General features: G+C 49.1%; 3 protein-coding genes across 3 annotated transcripts; 1 reads left to right on the top strand and 2 right to left on the bottom strand.

Moving 5' to 3' along the window:
* Positions 1-1,012: 1,012 nt before the first annotated feature.
* On the bottom strand, positions 1,013-7,950 carry LOC135818166 (uncharacterized). Its single transcript, XM_065331510.1, has 11 exons — positions 7,751-7,950; positions 7,002-7,093; positions 6,234-6,306; positions 4,975-5,049; positions 4,307-4,406; positions 3,690-3,844; positions 3,309-3,464; positions 2,866-3,012; positions 2,653-2,693; positions 2,189-2,355; positions 1,013-1,251 (listed from the first exon to the last, which is right to left on the bottom strand). The coding sequence occupies exons 1-11, from the start codon at positions 7,757-7,759 to the stop codon at positions 1,118-1,120; spliced, it is 1,149 nt and encodes a 382-aa protein (XP_065187582.1). The 5' UTR covers positions 7,760-7,950; the 3' UTR covers positions 1,013-1,117.
* Positions 7,951-8,182: 232 nt separating this feature from the next.
* LOC135818167 (uncharacterized) lies at positions 8,183-10,312 on the top strand. The gene has a single exon (XM_065331511.1). It carries the CDS (start codon positions 8,183-8,185, stop codon positions 9,221-9,223), a length of 1,041 nt encoding a protein of 346 aa, XP_065187583.1. The 3' UTR covers positions 9,224-10,312.
* A 1,930-nt stretch (positions 10,313-12,242) lies between these two features.
* On the bottom strand, positions 12,243-13,646 carry LOC135816923 (E3 ubiquitin-protein ligase TRIM33-like). The gene has a single exon (XM_065330028.1). It carries the CDS (start codon positions 13,644-13,646, stop codon positions 12,243-12,245), a length of 1,404 nt encoding a protein of 467 aa, XP_065186100.1.
* Between the last annotated feature and the right edge of the window lie 1,333 nt (positions 13,647-14,979).

Genomic DNA, 14,979 nt, shown 5'->3' on the forward strand with positions numbered 1-14,979 from the left:
AGTGATGGCCTGATCTCCCGAACCCAACACCAGGCCGCTGTTTACAGTCACCTCCCGCTGTCTGCAGGTGCACATGCATGCACATACTGAGTGTCAACAAAGAGAAGTCCAGAAAATGATAAAGTGAAGTGAACCGAGATATCGTCAGCTTTCCTTGCTTTCACACCTCGCCAGTCCACACAGGCGACAAGCGATGAGATGTAACATCAACGCTGTGAGTATTTTTTTCTTGTCCCACAGCACGATGACCTCCACGAGGAGATCGCGAGTGTCCGGCACCAGGGAGTTGTATAGACAACTCTCTGGTCTCCATCAAGTGACTGCCAGCAACACGTGCAACGCACAGGCACACGTACCCCAAACAAGAGGGGAAGGAAGTCGCTACACAACTTTGATGGCCGTGTGCATACACCACAGGCTGCAAGGGAAACGGGAATCGAAAGCTAAGCAGTAGAATCTCTCTTATCTGGGCATGCATCTCCCTCAATGCAGCAACATGCAGGCAAGTACATCCAGTCAAATCTGGAGTTCTTGACAATCAATATCTTTCGTCAGCTGAACTACTCCACCGCATAGCTCGAAGAGCATTGACTCAACTCTTATTGTGTGTGCTTGTGAATGGTATCAATCTGGGGCCATCCAGCTAAAGCGAATGGCATACCATATCAAGTGTTATTTCCGAGTTACGGAATATTCTGATATGTGGACACCCTTTGGTCCCGAGCTAGACACACGGATAAGAGATCCAAATGTACTGGAAATTACGTTCACGATTATCAGTATGTACCAAAAAAAAAGCTTCCAGCAAGAGCTGCAAGACTGCTTCTCTGAAACTCCACACACCCACACAGAGAGAGCAGATCATCGATCCTGTTTTGCTCATAAATGGATGATCGAAGAGAAGTGAGTACTTGTATGGTGTCCGAGATGGGTACCATCCCTGACCCAATGATGGACCCTGGGCTATAACCCCCCAGCCACGCAGCACACACCCACACAGACATACAGAGGATTTTCCGTGTTCCATATCTAACGTTATTCTTGCCGAACAAGAGAATAAAATTTAGTAGAAAAACTAGATGAACATCACACCCACACCCACGTGGCCAGCAGGTAGCTAGTCCGAATCAGAGAAGGTCATGCGCTTGCCCTCGAACGATTGAATTGTCGCCGAGCTCTTCTCCTTGTTCATGCGCTTGGCTGCCCATGACGGATGCAGTTCTGACAGGTCCTCCACTGGTGCCGCTTTTCCTGTACACCAAAACACATCAGCAGTGACAGTAGCTATCAGCGAAAACTTAAAAGTCAGAGTTCTCTCCCTCACCCACCCACTCTCATGAGCACAACACATCACAGCCAGAGAGCTAAAAGAGCTGAAAGTACATGTTGAGGCCAAAAACATTCACAAAAGTATGTTCCGGCGGCGAAAAAATGAAATTGAAGTCAACAGCGTTTGCACTCCGAATCACTTGCTATGTCAGCTTTTAAAAGAATCTGCTAATTTGTTTCCGACATGTAGCAGTTAAAATGACAACACAGTACATTGCGCAGTTTCTGGCACTCAGTCTCGCTTCGGCATTGTGAACACTGCTCCGAGCGAAGGCTACGCTGGAAATGCACAGACCACGTGAGTGCTCAGAACCAGAGCGACATGTCTCCGGGCACGCACACACACACACAAACACCCCCGAAGATCATGTCGCCGACTGGCAAAGAACTGTGGCGACATATCCGCACAACCTTGCCCGGCGCTTTAACCTCGGCCTTTTTGTCATCATTGTGCCAAAAACACATTAAACAAAGCCACGTCCTGTACGTCATTAATTACGCAAGCCCATGCTAATGACTAGCGAAAGAGCTGTACTCGGTTCATGCATCATGAAGTCCATGGTGTCGGAGCATTCAGCCACTATGACAGTTCATCATAATATTTTGAAATACAAGTTCAGTAAAAAGTAGCCTGGATATTACACAGTAGGGGCTTTGAAGTACAGTTTTTCTGGACCCTTCACTCTGCTTTATTTGTAGTCAACCTCGACTATAAAGCACAGATTTCACGGCATGCTACACTGAAGTATCACTGAAGGGTCTAATCTAAAGGCACACCTATTGAACAGCACAGCCCCACTGTTCAAACTAAGACAAAGAAGCAGATTCGATCCAGGCAGCAAAAGGCGAAGCAACGTACGTTTTACGCCAGCTGGCCTGCTGCGGCTACCACTTCCTTTCGCCTTTGAGCTGGCGGCATTGGTTCCATCACCCTCCTTGGTCTTCTTCTTGAAGACGCGCGGCTTGTTGGCCGGGCGGTTTTCAACGACATGGCGCGCTTGCGTGCCAAATTGCTCTTCCCATTTCCTGCAAGCACAAGTGCAGCAAAGAAAAACCCATCGAGCATGGACAAGAGACTTGGCCAGTAGCACTGGTACTGATACCATGACAGTTACATACAGTTTGGAGTGCAGAAGCAGGACCGCCGAAAGAAGTTTTTGATTGGTCCAAACAGTATCATGGCTGTTCGTACTTTGTGTATGATATGACTGACGGGTACGCCTGGCCCTCCACAGTAGGAGACATGTATTGGTGGCCGAAAAGTTGGTCCGGTAATAACCTGACCAACCGGACCGGTTCCGGCGGGCCTGAGAAGTGACTTACTTTTGACGAGCACGTTGGCCAAGCCGATTTCTCTTCTTTTTCTGAACGGCAGCAGAAGAGAAGCAGAAAGAGGACCAATCGGAAATCACTTGCCCAACGCACACAGAATGAAGGATACAAGAACAAACATGGTACAAACACAATTCCGCTCTCTCTGTTTCTGTCTCTCTTCCTCCCCAACACACACACACACGCGCGCGCGCGTACACCCACCTGAGCTGCCTTGCTGGCGCTGTCAGCACTCTCGCCATCCTTGCTCAGCAGCTTCTTCAACTTTCGCCGGTTCACTTTACTCTTATCCGTGCTCGGGTCGCTACCGAATGATGCAAATCCTGACCCGAACGGAACAGCACAATCAATCTGCAAGGAAGACAATAGAAAGAATGAGAAGCTAGATTCTAGACAGGGGACCAGCAACTGAGCATAGTTATTAATTTATTTTGTACGTGCTGTGGGCTACTTGTAGCCGATGCCAATTGAAAAATGGACAAGAGGAGATTTACGCACATGAACAATCGGGTGAAAGTGGATCGAACCTCCCCCCCCCCCCCCCCCCCCCTAACCCTTTCAAAGGGGATCTGATCTACAAATTTACAAAATTTCGAAAGCATTGCGGATGAACCATCATGCTACATGGAAAGAAGAAAGAGACCTACGTCATCATCTCCATCGCTGTCCGAGGATGCTCCCATTGAGAAGTCGTCATCCGTTCCGATCTCCTTTCCCAAGCCGATGCCTCCATCATCGGATGAATATTCGCCGTCATCATCATTGTCGTTACCATTCGGCTCATCACTGTCGGATTCTTTTGGCTGCGGGAGAGATAACAAGATAGAACAAAGCAAAGTTGTCGTTGTCTGATGGTTGGCCCTGTTACCATGAAACTCAGAGCAACAACAGAACATAGTTTCCCGCCATCGTGAACTTGTGTGCACAAGATAAAACACGTGTAGAGAGATTTCAGAATGTTCAACCTCGAGGCGCAGCTACTACCATGTTGGCGGGTGTGGTAACACAGACTACTGCTCGCTGCTTACCAAGTCGGTGCCGGTCGGCTCCACAGCTTGCTCGGAATCTTTCTCTGGCTGCGTGCTGCTGTCGTCCTTTTTCTTAGCCGTCTGCTTCTTCTCTTTCTTGTCCTTGGCCCCGGCCTTTCCCCGCTCTGCCTTCTCCGCAGGATTGTCCGTACCATCTAGAGAAGTAGCAAAATTTATAGAGAGAAGAACAACATTGTCAATGGTGATGATTGGTGTGCGATGAGAGCGAAAACAGGTCAATTTGAGGTACGGTCAACCCCCAAACATGCAAGCACACACACACACACACATTATTAAAGCACTCAAATTCAAAAGGTGACATTCTTGCGTCGTTCAGTGCAGAAACCTGCGATAAGTGACAGAGAACCAGCACCCACTGTATGTATTTTCCATACATGAAAGGTGAAGATCCAGCATACACAGTGACCAAACATCTCTACTCATGGTTGTCGTCAGGGCACTACTAAGCATCAAGCATGAGTTGATATGACCTGCGCTTCCATTTGTACAAGAAAAAAAAGAAAAAAGACAAAGTCCTCCACCAACAGGCTGAACACCCACACACCCACACACACATACACGTACGCCTTAGTGAAGAATGCATTTACTGTACCAACCTGCACGCCTTTTCAGCCGCTCCAGCACATCCTGAACAGCGGCAGAGAGCAGCAACTCCCGACGAAGCCGCTCGGTGCCAAGGGGCAGGCACAGGACAGTCTGAACAGGAGCAAATCAAGCACACGGTACGTCATGTACATGGCGTGGAATTAAAATATGTCATACGATTTTTACTGACCACCACACCATAACTGCGCTCTCTAGCCGACCTAGACTCGTTGCCACAGCAGTTATGGTGTGGTGCCTGGCGAAAAATCTGTACAGGGCGGAATACTGAACTGACTACTGCACCACTGGTAGTATGACCAAGAGTACATAACCCCCCCCCCAGAGTGTGCAACGCCTGATCCAGCTCTGCATAGGGTCTTGGTCGAGCGCAGTCGGATCTTTTGATGTCATGCGTACACTTCACACCAGTGCAAGGCCGGTCTCGAGGCAGGGCACCGTTGTTTTTGATCCGAGAGTACCCGCGACTCCCCGGTTCTCCTCAGATGTGTACGGTATTATGACGCAAAGATCCGATTTCGCTCGACCAAGACCCTATGTAGAGCTGGATCAGGCGTTGCACACTCTGGGGGGTTATGTACTCTTGGTATGAGATATGCAATGTCATGCATTGTACTATGGCATGGCACAGGCATTCCTCTATCAAATGTGTGACACCTACCTTTATTTCTTCGATTCGATTCGCCAACGGCCCATTGGCTACCGCTGTTTTCGCCAGTTCATCGAGGTTGACATCCTGCTTGCACAGACAAACAAACGCACACACATACACACACACACACACACATACACACATACACACACACCTGTACTTGCTCACTGCGAGACACTGGTCACGCGGGTCTTCCCGGAAGAGGGGATTCAAAAGGATCTTGGAAAGATGACCATGAACCGCCAAAGGCTGACCAACACCCCGGAAATCCCCAGATTCTTCCTGTAGGTGGCCTTGGATCCCACAGACGGGCTCACCACACAGCAATAAGTGGACGAGGACCGGCACAGAAAAAGGATTGAAGTACCAACGTATCCGTCCCCATGATCCAACTACACTTATCCCTGCCACATTGTCGTACATGTACAGTTGTGGCAAGTGAAATCCGACACTTGCCATAGGGGACAGCGCCTCAAATGGACATCAATGATGTAATGCACTGCACCTAATTTGTACTATAGAGCCGTATGCATCCCAAACAGGTCGAAAGGTCACAGCTTAGATACACACAGTTCACAAACATGGTACACATAAGGAGTATTGGTATCCAATTCCTATTCATTTTGCCAGCACCTTTTGAATCTTGACTGTGATGAGTACGAATTCTGTCATCAGACAGATAAAGTTGTATGCAACACATGTACTGTACGTTTGCAGGGCTGCAGAGGCTGCAGGATGCACGGTGCAGTCCCTTATGCCAAGTGTCGGATTTCACTTGCCACAACTGTACATATACCTGATGCTAGTGTGGTTGGCCAAATCAGAGTGGATCTGCTGTAGGCCTTACTAGCACCGCTGATAACCTAAGAATCAATCCAGCCAGAAGTAACGCATCGGCGATCAGGTGTGTACACTTCGAATACCCACTTACACCGACAAACACGCACCCACCTACACGCATGCACCCGCCCACACATACAAGCACGCCTTGGCCATTAGACAGCCAGCAATGGTAGCGAACTGTGCTGAGGATAGCAACCTGTGCCGTACGATCCTCGCAATGAATTGCCTACCACTATTTTAGCTGTGTCTTACGTTTCGAAAGTGGCTTCTCTTGTCACGGAACACCAAGTTTCGGAGTTGTTCACATACAAGAACAGAAGCAGATAATAAGGGAGAAAAAGAGGGGGATCTCCGAACACACACTCGCATGCCCACATGCACCCACCCACCCAGCACACACACACACAAGGAAAAACAAAACTAACCTTAGCCTGAAGGATCTGCTCCCGAAGCCGTTGCAGCTTCCGGTCCTTCTTCTTCAGCTGCTCAACATTCCCCCTAAATAGAGCAGCAGCAGCACAACAAGAACAAGAACAAGATGTCACAGGATGTTACTACTGATCAGGTCTAGTGCTGATGCAATACTGTACGTGTAAACCCCCGAGATCCAGGAATGTCGGTTTACTGGGCACTTTAGCTGACCTGTTGCTACGGAAAAATGGCCAATCAATTATCACGTGCATAAAGATGTGCTAAAACTAAATGCGCATACAAGTATTAGAATGGGTGTGCCCCGACATCCTCGAAAATCTAGGATCTGAGAAAGTCAATTCCCAAGCCCTGATTCAAACTGAAGCAGCAAAAGAGAACGGGTGCTCAGGTATTGCGGATCTGCGTGTCAAAGGGTCACTGTTCTTTCTTATCCACGCATTCTCGTAGATTACTGCTCTTCTTTTCAGTGTTGCCATGCCCGGCTATCGCCGCCTCGACTCGATTCATACTGGCTGTTGCCGTTGGAAGGCGAACGAAATGAAATAAACAAGCTGCTCGAGATTTGGAGAGGACGGTGGCATTCCTGCGGATGCAGAACACTCCCTAAAGAGATTCACGGTTCGCTAGAGACTTAGTTAGACTGGGTTTTCAGCATCCGTAGGAATGCCACCACCCTGCAAACATCTAAGGCGCAGATGCAGCTAGCTCCTAACGTAGTGGGAGGTTGTGAAACTAGGAGCTAGCTAGTTTAAGTTACTTACCGCTTCTTCTCTAGCTTGTTGGCCTGCCTGACAAGCTTGTGTAGAGTATTGACCCTGGCTTTCTTCAACTGGTGCTTCACTATGCTCTCAGACTGTCCATGTTGATTGAGTCAGCGTAATGGCCAAGGCACATGCCGGCAAGCAACACATAAAGAGCAAGTGCATGCAAACACGTACACGCATGCACACGCGAGGTGATCGCAGACAAACTCAAAGATGCGGCCGCAGTTGCGCAATACACGCTCTATTCTCCAGGAGTTTGAGCGGATTTTTTAATACCAAATTCGATTGCGACTTGCTCCAAACGGTCTCTGGGCTACACCAATCACTAAAAGAAAACGAGATGTTTCTTTTAGTGCTTGGTTTAGCCCAGAGACCGTTTGTAGAGTGCCGTGAAGACATATGGATATAGTGGATGGCTACAGTGGAGTCTTCGCATTTTGAGAAATGGTTGCGACTTGGCACAGTACAATTATCATGTACATGGCATGTTTGTTGAAATAGAGTCATGCGTCTCGATGAGAGCAATGAGGAATGCGGACTGACTTGTTACTTGTTTAATACAAATACTACTATTTATTTATTGTAAGGTTGCAGTGATCTGACATGCACTATGTCACATTGTCCATCACATGGCAACTCCAAAAAATATCAAAAATACAGCTGAAAATTTCACCCAGCTCTAGTCATTCCCGCGCAGTGAATTCCAGGAGAGTCTGACCATCAACACACAATCTTGGAGCACCTACCTCTCTCATCCCAACGTTCAGAATAGTATTCACGCCATGAAGTCAACCACACTACTGAACGGCTGATTCTCGTCCTCACAGCTCCACCCAGACAACCGAACGGACAACCAAACGACTACAGGCTACTAGGATATCAAGTCAAATCGACAAAACTCAGTCTATACCTGATTGATGAGCGACAATGCATCCAGCGCGTGCAGCCAGAAAATGATTTTGTGAAAGAAAGGTGATCTTGAAGCTCGGAGAGAAAGCAAAAAAAAGAAAAAAATATTTATGTGTGACCACCGTTTGAAATGCAATGGTAACGGTGACAACTCAGCCTGGCGTCATGATGCGGGCTTGTCATGTCACAACTTGAATCAACTTTTTTGCAGCATTTCGTTTTGCAAAATAGATCAACAAGATCAAAGAATGGTTGTTGTTTGATTTATTATGAGCAACATGTTCGCCAGAGTCTGCACGGAGCCAGTGAATCCCTGCCTGGGAATAAGGCGATTTTTGTGTGGCTCGTCTAGCTCTCTGCGGGCGGCGTGCTTGCACAAGCGGTCTGCGTTGCGCGTCAGCGGCGAAGATGCAGGGAAATTTCTTCAGGGGCTCGTCACTCAAGACGTGTTGGGCTCCGTCCACCCGGTGTCAGCTGTCCAGTATGCACACATTCTGAACGCGAAAGGCCGCACAAAGTATGACATCATGATCTACCCGGAGCTACAGTCGACCGGAGCCAGCACCACGGATTATCTCGTTGAGGCGGATAGGCTCATCCTGGCCGACTTGCACACTATGCTAAAGCTGTATCGCATGAGGGCCAAGGTAGATTTCAGCTCTACTGATGGTGACTGGAAGATATGGGTAGTTCAGGGCGACGTGAGCAGCAGCATCAGCGTGCCCGCAGGCGGCCGCTTTGGACCTGATCCCCGGCTGAGCGGCTTCCATCGGCTTGCATTGCCCGGGGACGAGGTGCCGCCAGGTGAGATCGGCGTGCACGACAGTGTGGCAGACGAGTACCTGCTCGCTCGCTGGAGACACGGCGCGTGCGAGGGCGTCGAGGAGCTGGAGCCGGGCGAGGCACTGCCGCTGGAGCACAACCTGGACCTGAACAACGGTGTGTGCTTCAAGAAGGGCTGCTACGTCGGGCAGGAGCTGACGGCGCGCACACACTTCACCGGTGTGGTGCGCAAGCGCGCGCTGCCCGTACGCCTGCTGAGCGGCAGCGGCGGTGACTTCTCCCCAGGGCTTGCGCTAGCAAGCCGTGTGAGAGCTGACGGCGAGAGCGAGAACAGCGGCAGCGGCCCGGGACAGCTCAAGCGTGCCGGCAAGCTGCGTGCCTGGTTCGGCGAGCGTGGCATTGCGGTGGTGCCGGTGGAGTTGGCGCGCACGCCGTCATCCACCGTGCTGTGTGCGAAGAGCGACGCCAACGAGTCAACCCTCGCCATCGGAGAGCTGAGTCCGGCACTGGAGAAAGCCGCCGGCTAGCCTGGCACGCACTCACACAGACATGACGGTGTGAAATCTATACACCCAGAACTCATGTTTTGCTCGCGGTGGTGCCGGCTGAGTCGAAGCTTCTCCGTCCCGGAAGGAAACACGGTGCTGTACAGTGTGTGATTGCTAGCCGCTGTTGAGCAGCTTACACACATCCAGATACTTTGCTAACCATCAGAAAGTCCACAATGGGATTCCCGGTACCCAGTGAAACGACATTTGGACGGGATCAGTGCATTGGCTTATCGGCCCTATGGAGGATGATGGTACCCTGTGCCTTGTTCCTAAGCTCCTTTGCTTAGTCAATAGTGTGTGACAATTCAGCATATCTGTGTGTGAAACCGGTAACCGGTAGCTTGACACAGCAGAGCACGGCTAGCCGCTGGAGGAACCAACCCGTCACGCATCCAGTGTGCTGCTCACTGGGTGGATGGACATGCAATAGTGTTTAAATCGCAGCATTCACTGTTGGACATGCTCAGAGCTGTGTTCACAGTGCAGCATTCGCTGTGCTCGCATGATGAGTCATGCCACGACTGTGCGTACATGCGGTGTGGTTACATGATGAACCGTGTCACGACATGTACATAGATGCGGTGTGGTCCCAGCGGGCATGCCGTGTGACAGTGCGGGCACCACTCGTGTCCATGGACTCCTTGTGTCAACTTCACACGCTGCACATGGATCAGCTTCGATAATATATACCCAGCCACTAATCACTAACACAGGGCAGCCCGTCGTACTAGGGCTGCTTCCGTGACAGCACCATGGTGCATTTATGATAGCTTCTATAACTTCAGAAAGGTTAGCCTTAGAGCAAGGCCAAGCTGGGAGAAGTCCACGCCTACTATGCGGAGGTCAGCGTGTGATATCCTAGTTCTGGCAATGCAATGGCGTACTCTAATCAGTGGTCACCCTGGTGATCATCACCTTGTTCAGTTGCTTTCTGCTTCAAATCTCAACCTTTTCTCATACCAGTAATTTGACTATTCGCTTGAGGTCTTCATGACAGTTTGTTTACGAATGCATGTGGTGGCCATGACAGGAGAACGTTCTTAGCACAGAGAATTTAGATGCCAACTGGGTGTTCTGGCTGCTGTGTGCGGTGTGATGCAGCTCTGCACGATGTACAAGTAGGTCAGTGACATTTTGGTGACATCAAATTTGCACCAAGAGATCACGGGTTGTGTGTAGTCTGATATTCAGTACAGTGTGGAGTGCATTCATTCACTCTTTGCATGTACGGCTCGTAGTGATCAGACTGCCTGTGACTGTCCAATGCCTCTCACAGTGTAAGCCAGTGAGCATGTACAGCAGCACGCTTGCGACAGTCGCGCTCACTGAAATGCGACCCGAAGTGCAAAACTGACGCCCTGAACCAGTTCTGAACACATCGCTGTACTTGTACATGACTGTGTGCATCCAGCTGCATTCGTACCACTTCCAGGGCGTCACGGGCCGTGCAAGTTGAGGGTGTCGTCACATATACAGTTAGGGTCGGATTTCACCGAGCACAGCTGTACATGTGACTGCATAGGCTGTGGCTGGAGCCCTGCTGGCCATGCAGGCATGCTGAAGAGCTAGAAGTAGCACAGTGAGGCACAGAAGTAGTGCATGAGATGTGTGGCTGAAAGTCAGTTATGCCAGGTCAAGCCTTTTTTGTTTGTTTCGCACGCACGCACGCGTGCACACACACACACACAAACCCGTGACATGCACGCTCGCACACTGCCAGCACAGTTTTCGGAAATGAACACCATAAGGCACCCAGCAGTACCAGCCAGAACAAACTGAAGCAGAATGTTTCCGATGTAACACGACGACAATCTTACATTGAAACACCACCACCGCAAACCTCATCGTGCAAACAAAAATATTTCGTCTGTCAGCACCCATACTTTGAGCAGTTATTTTCTTCTTTGGCCATGCAAAAAAGAATGGGTACGTATTTGATAGCTCTGGACAACACTGCACAGAGCCAAATAACAACAACATCGTGAGAATAAAGATTTGAAACAACAACATGCCCGCACCTTAAAAAGCCAAGTGAGTTTAATAATAATAATAAGAAGAAGAACAGCTCGCATAATCATCACTTAGAATTGACCTCTATGCATCTGTTTGTGAAAAGGTTCCTTTCATGTCTGTTTTTACACTCGAGTTTAGTATGCTTCCAACACAAAGTGATCATGACAGGTATAGACACTAGCACAGTGGAACTACAAGCCTGCAGCTGCTGTTACAGAGAAGAACCAATGCATATGCAGCAATGCATTGCAAAGCTGGAGCCGCCAGAGATAATATTCTACTATTATGAGAAGCCAGGGAGTCGTAAATTCCCAGCATTTTACGACTCCCTGAGAGAAGTACACATGATGAGCTGTGTACACTGCGTGTGCTGCTATTGCACAAGTAAACTGCAAGTATTACTACGGTTGCCACATCAGTCAAAATAGAACTCTACATAGCAAACTAATAATAACATTCTAAAAGATCTATGCCGACACCACAATCTTCTTCAGTGTGTGTGTGTCCGTGTGTGTGTGTGTGTGCAGGTGGCAGGTACCGCCGGTCGGAGAGAGGTTTTCAACTCCACAGCTGTGCCAAATGTAACAGAACTCTCGCTGGACGCTAACCTGCGAAGCGTGCTGCGTACCGTACTCAACCTACATACCCTATGTCTGTTGGCCCCTCGTATGAGGGGACATGTGACCGTCTCACGGGTACGGCAATGTTCAGGACAAAGCAGGTGTGCATGTGCGTGTGGTACATGGTGTGTGTGTATGCAAAGTTAACGCTCAAAAGAACATGCACATGTACACGTAACTTGAATACCAGCCTAGCTACAAAGAGATCATCCTGACAAGCAAGTTAGTTGTACAACACGACTACTGCACCGCTGCTGTAGTGGTGAGCTCAGTCACATACTGAACTCTGCACAACGTCAGATGACTTATGAATGGTTCGGTTGCTGTTACTGATCTGAATATCGTCATGACAGTGGCTGATATCAAACACAGATACACGTGGCTGGTGATTTCAGAACGCTGAACTTCTTTCGCCTGCCTTTCAGAGGAACACCGGCAATCGTGGTGGAAACAGCGTACTCCCCGGCTTGAGTTGGGCGACACTTAGTTACCAGATGTCCAGTAGATGATTGTTGTAGGGGCTCGCACTGGACTGTCTTACCGTCCGAATTTGTCACACAAACTCCTACATCGATCTTCCTCAGCTGATCTTGGCTAATAGTAACAGGATCGGAAATTTCCTCTATCGCTATGTCGATCTCAACATCACTGCCCATCTTACACTTGTCAGAGCAATGCACTCTGCTCTTAGCTACATCAGCACAAAGACCAGCTTTCCTGATGCCAGCCACGAGATCACGTGTGTCGCTTGCCGCAAAGACGATGCCGCTCACAACACACGGCTCAGCATCACTCTTGCCAACCTCCGCTGCGCCGTTCAAGGCTGTCACTAGCCAAGACGACATGCGCACAAAGTCCACGCTGTCCTGGCAAGCATCCAGCATGCCCCTCACAACCTCTGTTCGTGACACACTGCCCTGCAGCCTAGTGATTTGCTTCTCCAGAGGTTCCAGTGCCTCAATTTGAAGATGACGAAGTTCATTCAGGACCATTGTTTCACGCTCTTGAATGGTTTCCACAAGAGAATGGAAAAATAGCCCGGCCTCTTCTGATGCAACCTCTATCTGATCATGAAGGTTACGAATGGAGGACTGCACTTTCTCAATGGAGCTCTCCAGAACGCCATCACTCTCAGACACACAGCTTAGCAACAAATCATTCACCGATGCTCTCATCTTTTCGGCTGTAGCATCGATTGACACAACATCTTGTTTGTGCTGCTCGTGTTTGCCTGTACCGATGCACTGTTCACATAACAGCTTTTTACACTTTGCGCAGAACTTGGTCAGGATACTACTTGGGTGCAGTGCACAGCGATGTTGTAACTGAGTAGTTGAAGCACCAGTAGCAGTAGCAGCAGTCTCAGGAACTGCTGCATCTAATGACAGTACATGTACCTCATGACCATGCGTAGCTCGGGAGCGCTTGTGTCCCTCCGTGTGTACACTGCACAGATGACTGCTGCATGTTGCACAGCGCGATACAGCCACTTTTACATCCATACATTCATCGCACGACACTGCAGACTTCTGCTCTGCACCACCACCCTCTACCAAGGCGTCCAAGCCATAACTATCAGGCAAAGACAGCATGGGGGAGCATCCAGCCTGCTGCAACTGTGTTGAAGCCCTACATTGAGGACACGTGATGCAGCCATCTTCGTCAACATTCTGCTCTAGGCACGATATGCACAGAGAGTGGAGGCACTGGACCAGTTTAATCCTCTTGTTTTCACAGCCACATGCTACACAGCTAACTGGAGGCATATCTGGCTGACAAAATACTATTCAATCTCAGTAGCTCAACAACCCAACTGCTCTCTAATTTTCTCAACACTCATCAAGCTGGCAAAGAGAGATAACATTGAAAATTTGCAACCTCTCTGTGATGACAATGCAGAATGAGGACCCACTACTCACTAGAAGAAAACAAAGCTTACCATACCTACACCAGGCTGTGTACCTAGTCCTAGTAGTAGTACTAGTACTTGAGAGTACGTAAATACTTGAAAAAGGTGTTTTAGTACAGCTTCATGCTGCATATGTAAGTACAGTAATACACAGGAATGATTGCTGCCAGGACGTACGTATAACAACACTGCATGTTCGGTGCGGCGACCATGAGTACTGCACACTGTCACTGTGCACTACACACGCATACACATCAGGCTGCGGTATCGTATTGCTATGTGTATTGTGCGTGTGGAATGGTCACTTGAACAAATGGTCACGAAACAGTTTGCACAGGAGCAATTTTAAATTATTTGATTTACAGTCTTCACGAAGCCAACTGTAACTTACCGGTACTTGCACTTACAGTTGTACTAGCATCTATGGCAGTGTTGGTTCCACTCTCCAATCGTCCACGCTTCAAGTTTCGTTTTCCCTAGACGATAATGTTCTATATTTGCTCCAAATTGCATCGTGGCTACGTCGTACAACGTAGCCCAAGAAACAGTACTGGGACGTGCACAGCCATGTGCTTGCGCTCTTATTTCCTCGTATCGCGTATTGTCGTCAGCTCTAGCTCAGTCGTTGCAGGCCGGTTGGGTATTCTTCCTCAGCAGCTCTAGCTCTGGTCTCTATCGATCTGGAAAGAAAAAGTAGTCTACAAGGGTTGTGAACCAAAAAATGGCACATGTATGTGGACCAGATATCCGCGCCGCGGATCGGGAAAGGGGAAAACCGGAATCCGATAAAAAATCCCCGAAACACTGCACATGCATGCAGCTAGAGTGCGGGTACCGTACAGACCAGTACAGTCACGTAGATCTACGAGTACACGGCTGTTACGGGGAGGTCACTTGGCAAGATGGCGGCGACCTGTAGCAACGCCCCTGGCAACAGAGGTCACACGGAAAGCGTGGGTACGCTCATCGCATTTTTCAAATTTTCATGATCATTTCTGCAGAAAGAAAAGGTTCTGTCACTTCGAATACTTGAAATAGTACTTTTATGGATTTCGTCTCTTCAGTCCCTTGCTCGTCAAAAAATGTTGTTGGAGGCAGCTGTGCTCCGCGAAGTGCAACGGATACCGCTCAGTAGCAGATAATGGAGATGTGCTTCGCAGGACTCTTTCGGAATGACGACCTGCGCCTCG

Source organism: Sycon ciliatum, chromosome 5 (genome assembly GCF_964019385.1).
Source record: "Sycon ciliatum chromosome 5, ocSycCili1.1, whole genome shotgun sequence".
NCBI lineage: Eukaryota > Metazoa > Porifera > Calcarea > Leucosolenida > Sycettidae > Sycon > Sycon ciliatum.

What these genes read in the sequence shown, in the direction of transcription:
- LOC135818166 (XM_065331510.1), bottom strand. An exon ending in ATCGAATCGAAGAAATAAAG is followed by an intron (nt 4,407 to 4,974) that starts GTAGGTGTCACA and finishes GCTCCTGTTCAG; the next exon opens with ACTGTCCTGTGCCTGCCCCT. An exon ending in GCGCCAGCAAGGCAGCTCAG is followed by an intron (nt 2,694 to 2,865) that starts GTGGGTGTACGC and finishes GCTGCCGTTCAG; the next exon opens with AAAAAGAAGAGAAATCGGCT.
- LOC135818167 (XM_065331511.1), top strand. Translation starts at nt 8,183, where the DNA reads ATGAGCAACATGTTCGCCAGAGTCTGCACGGAGCCAGTGAATCCCTGC.
- LOC135816923 (XM_065330028.1), bottom strand. Translation starts at nt 13,646, where the DNA reads ATGCCTCCAGTTAGCTGTGTAGCATGTGGCTGTGAAAACAAGAGGATT.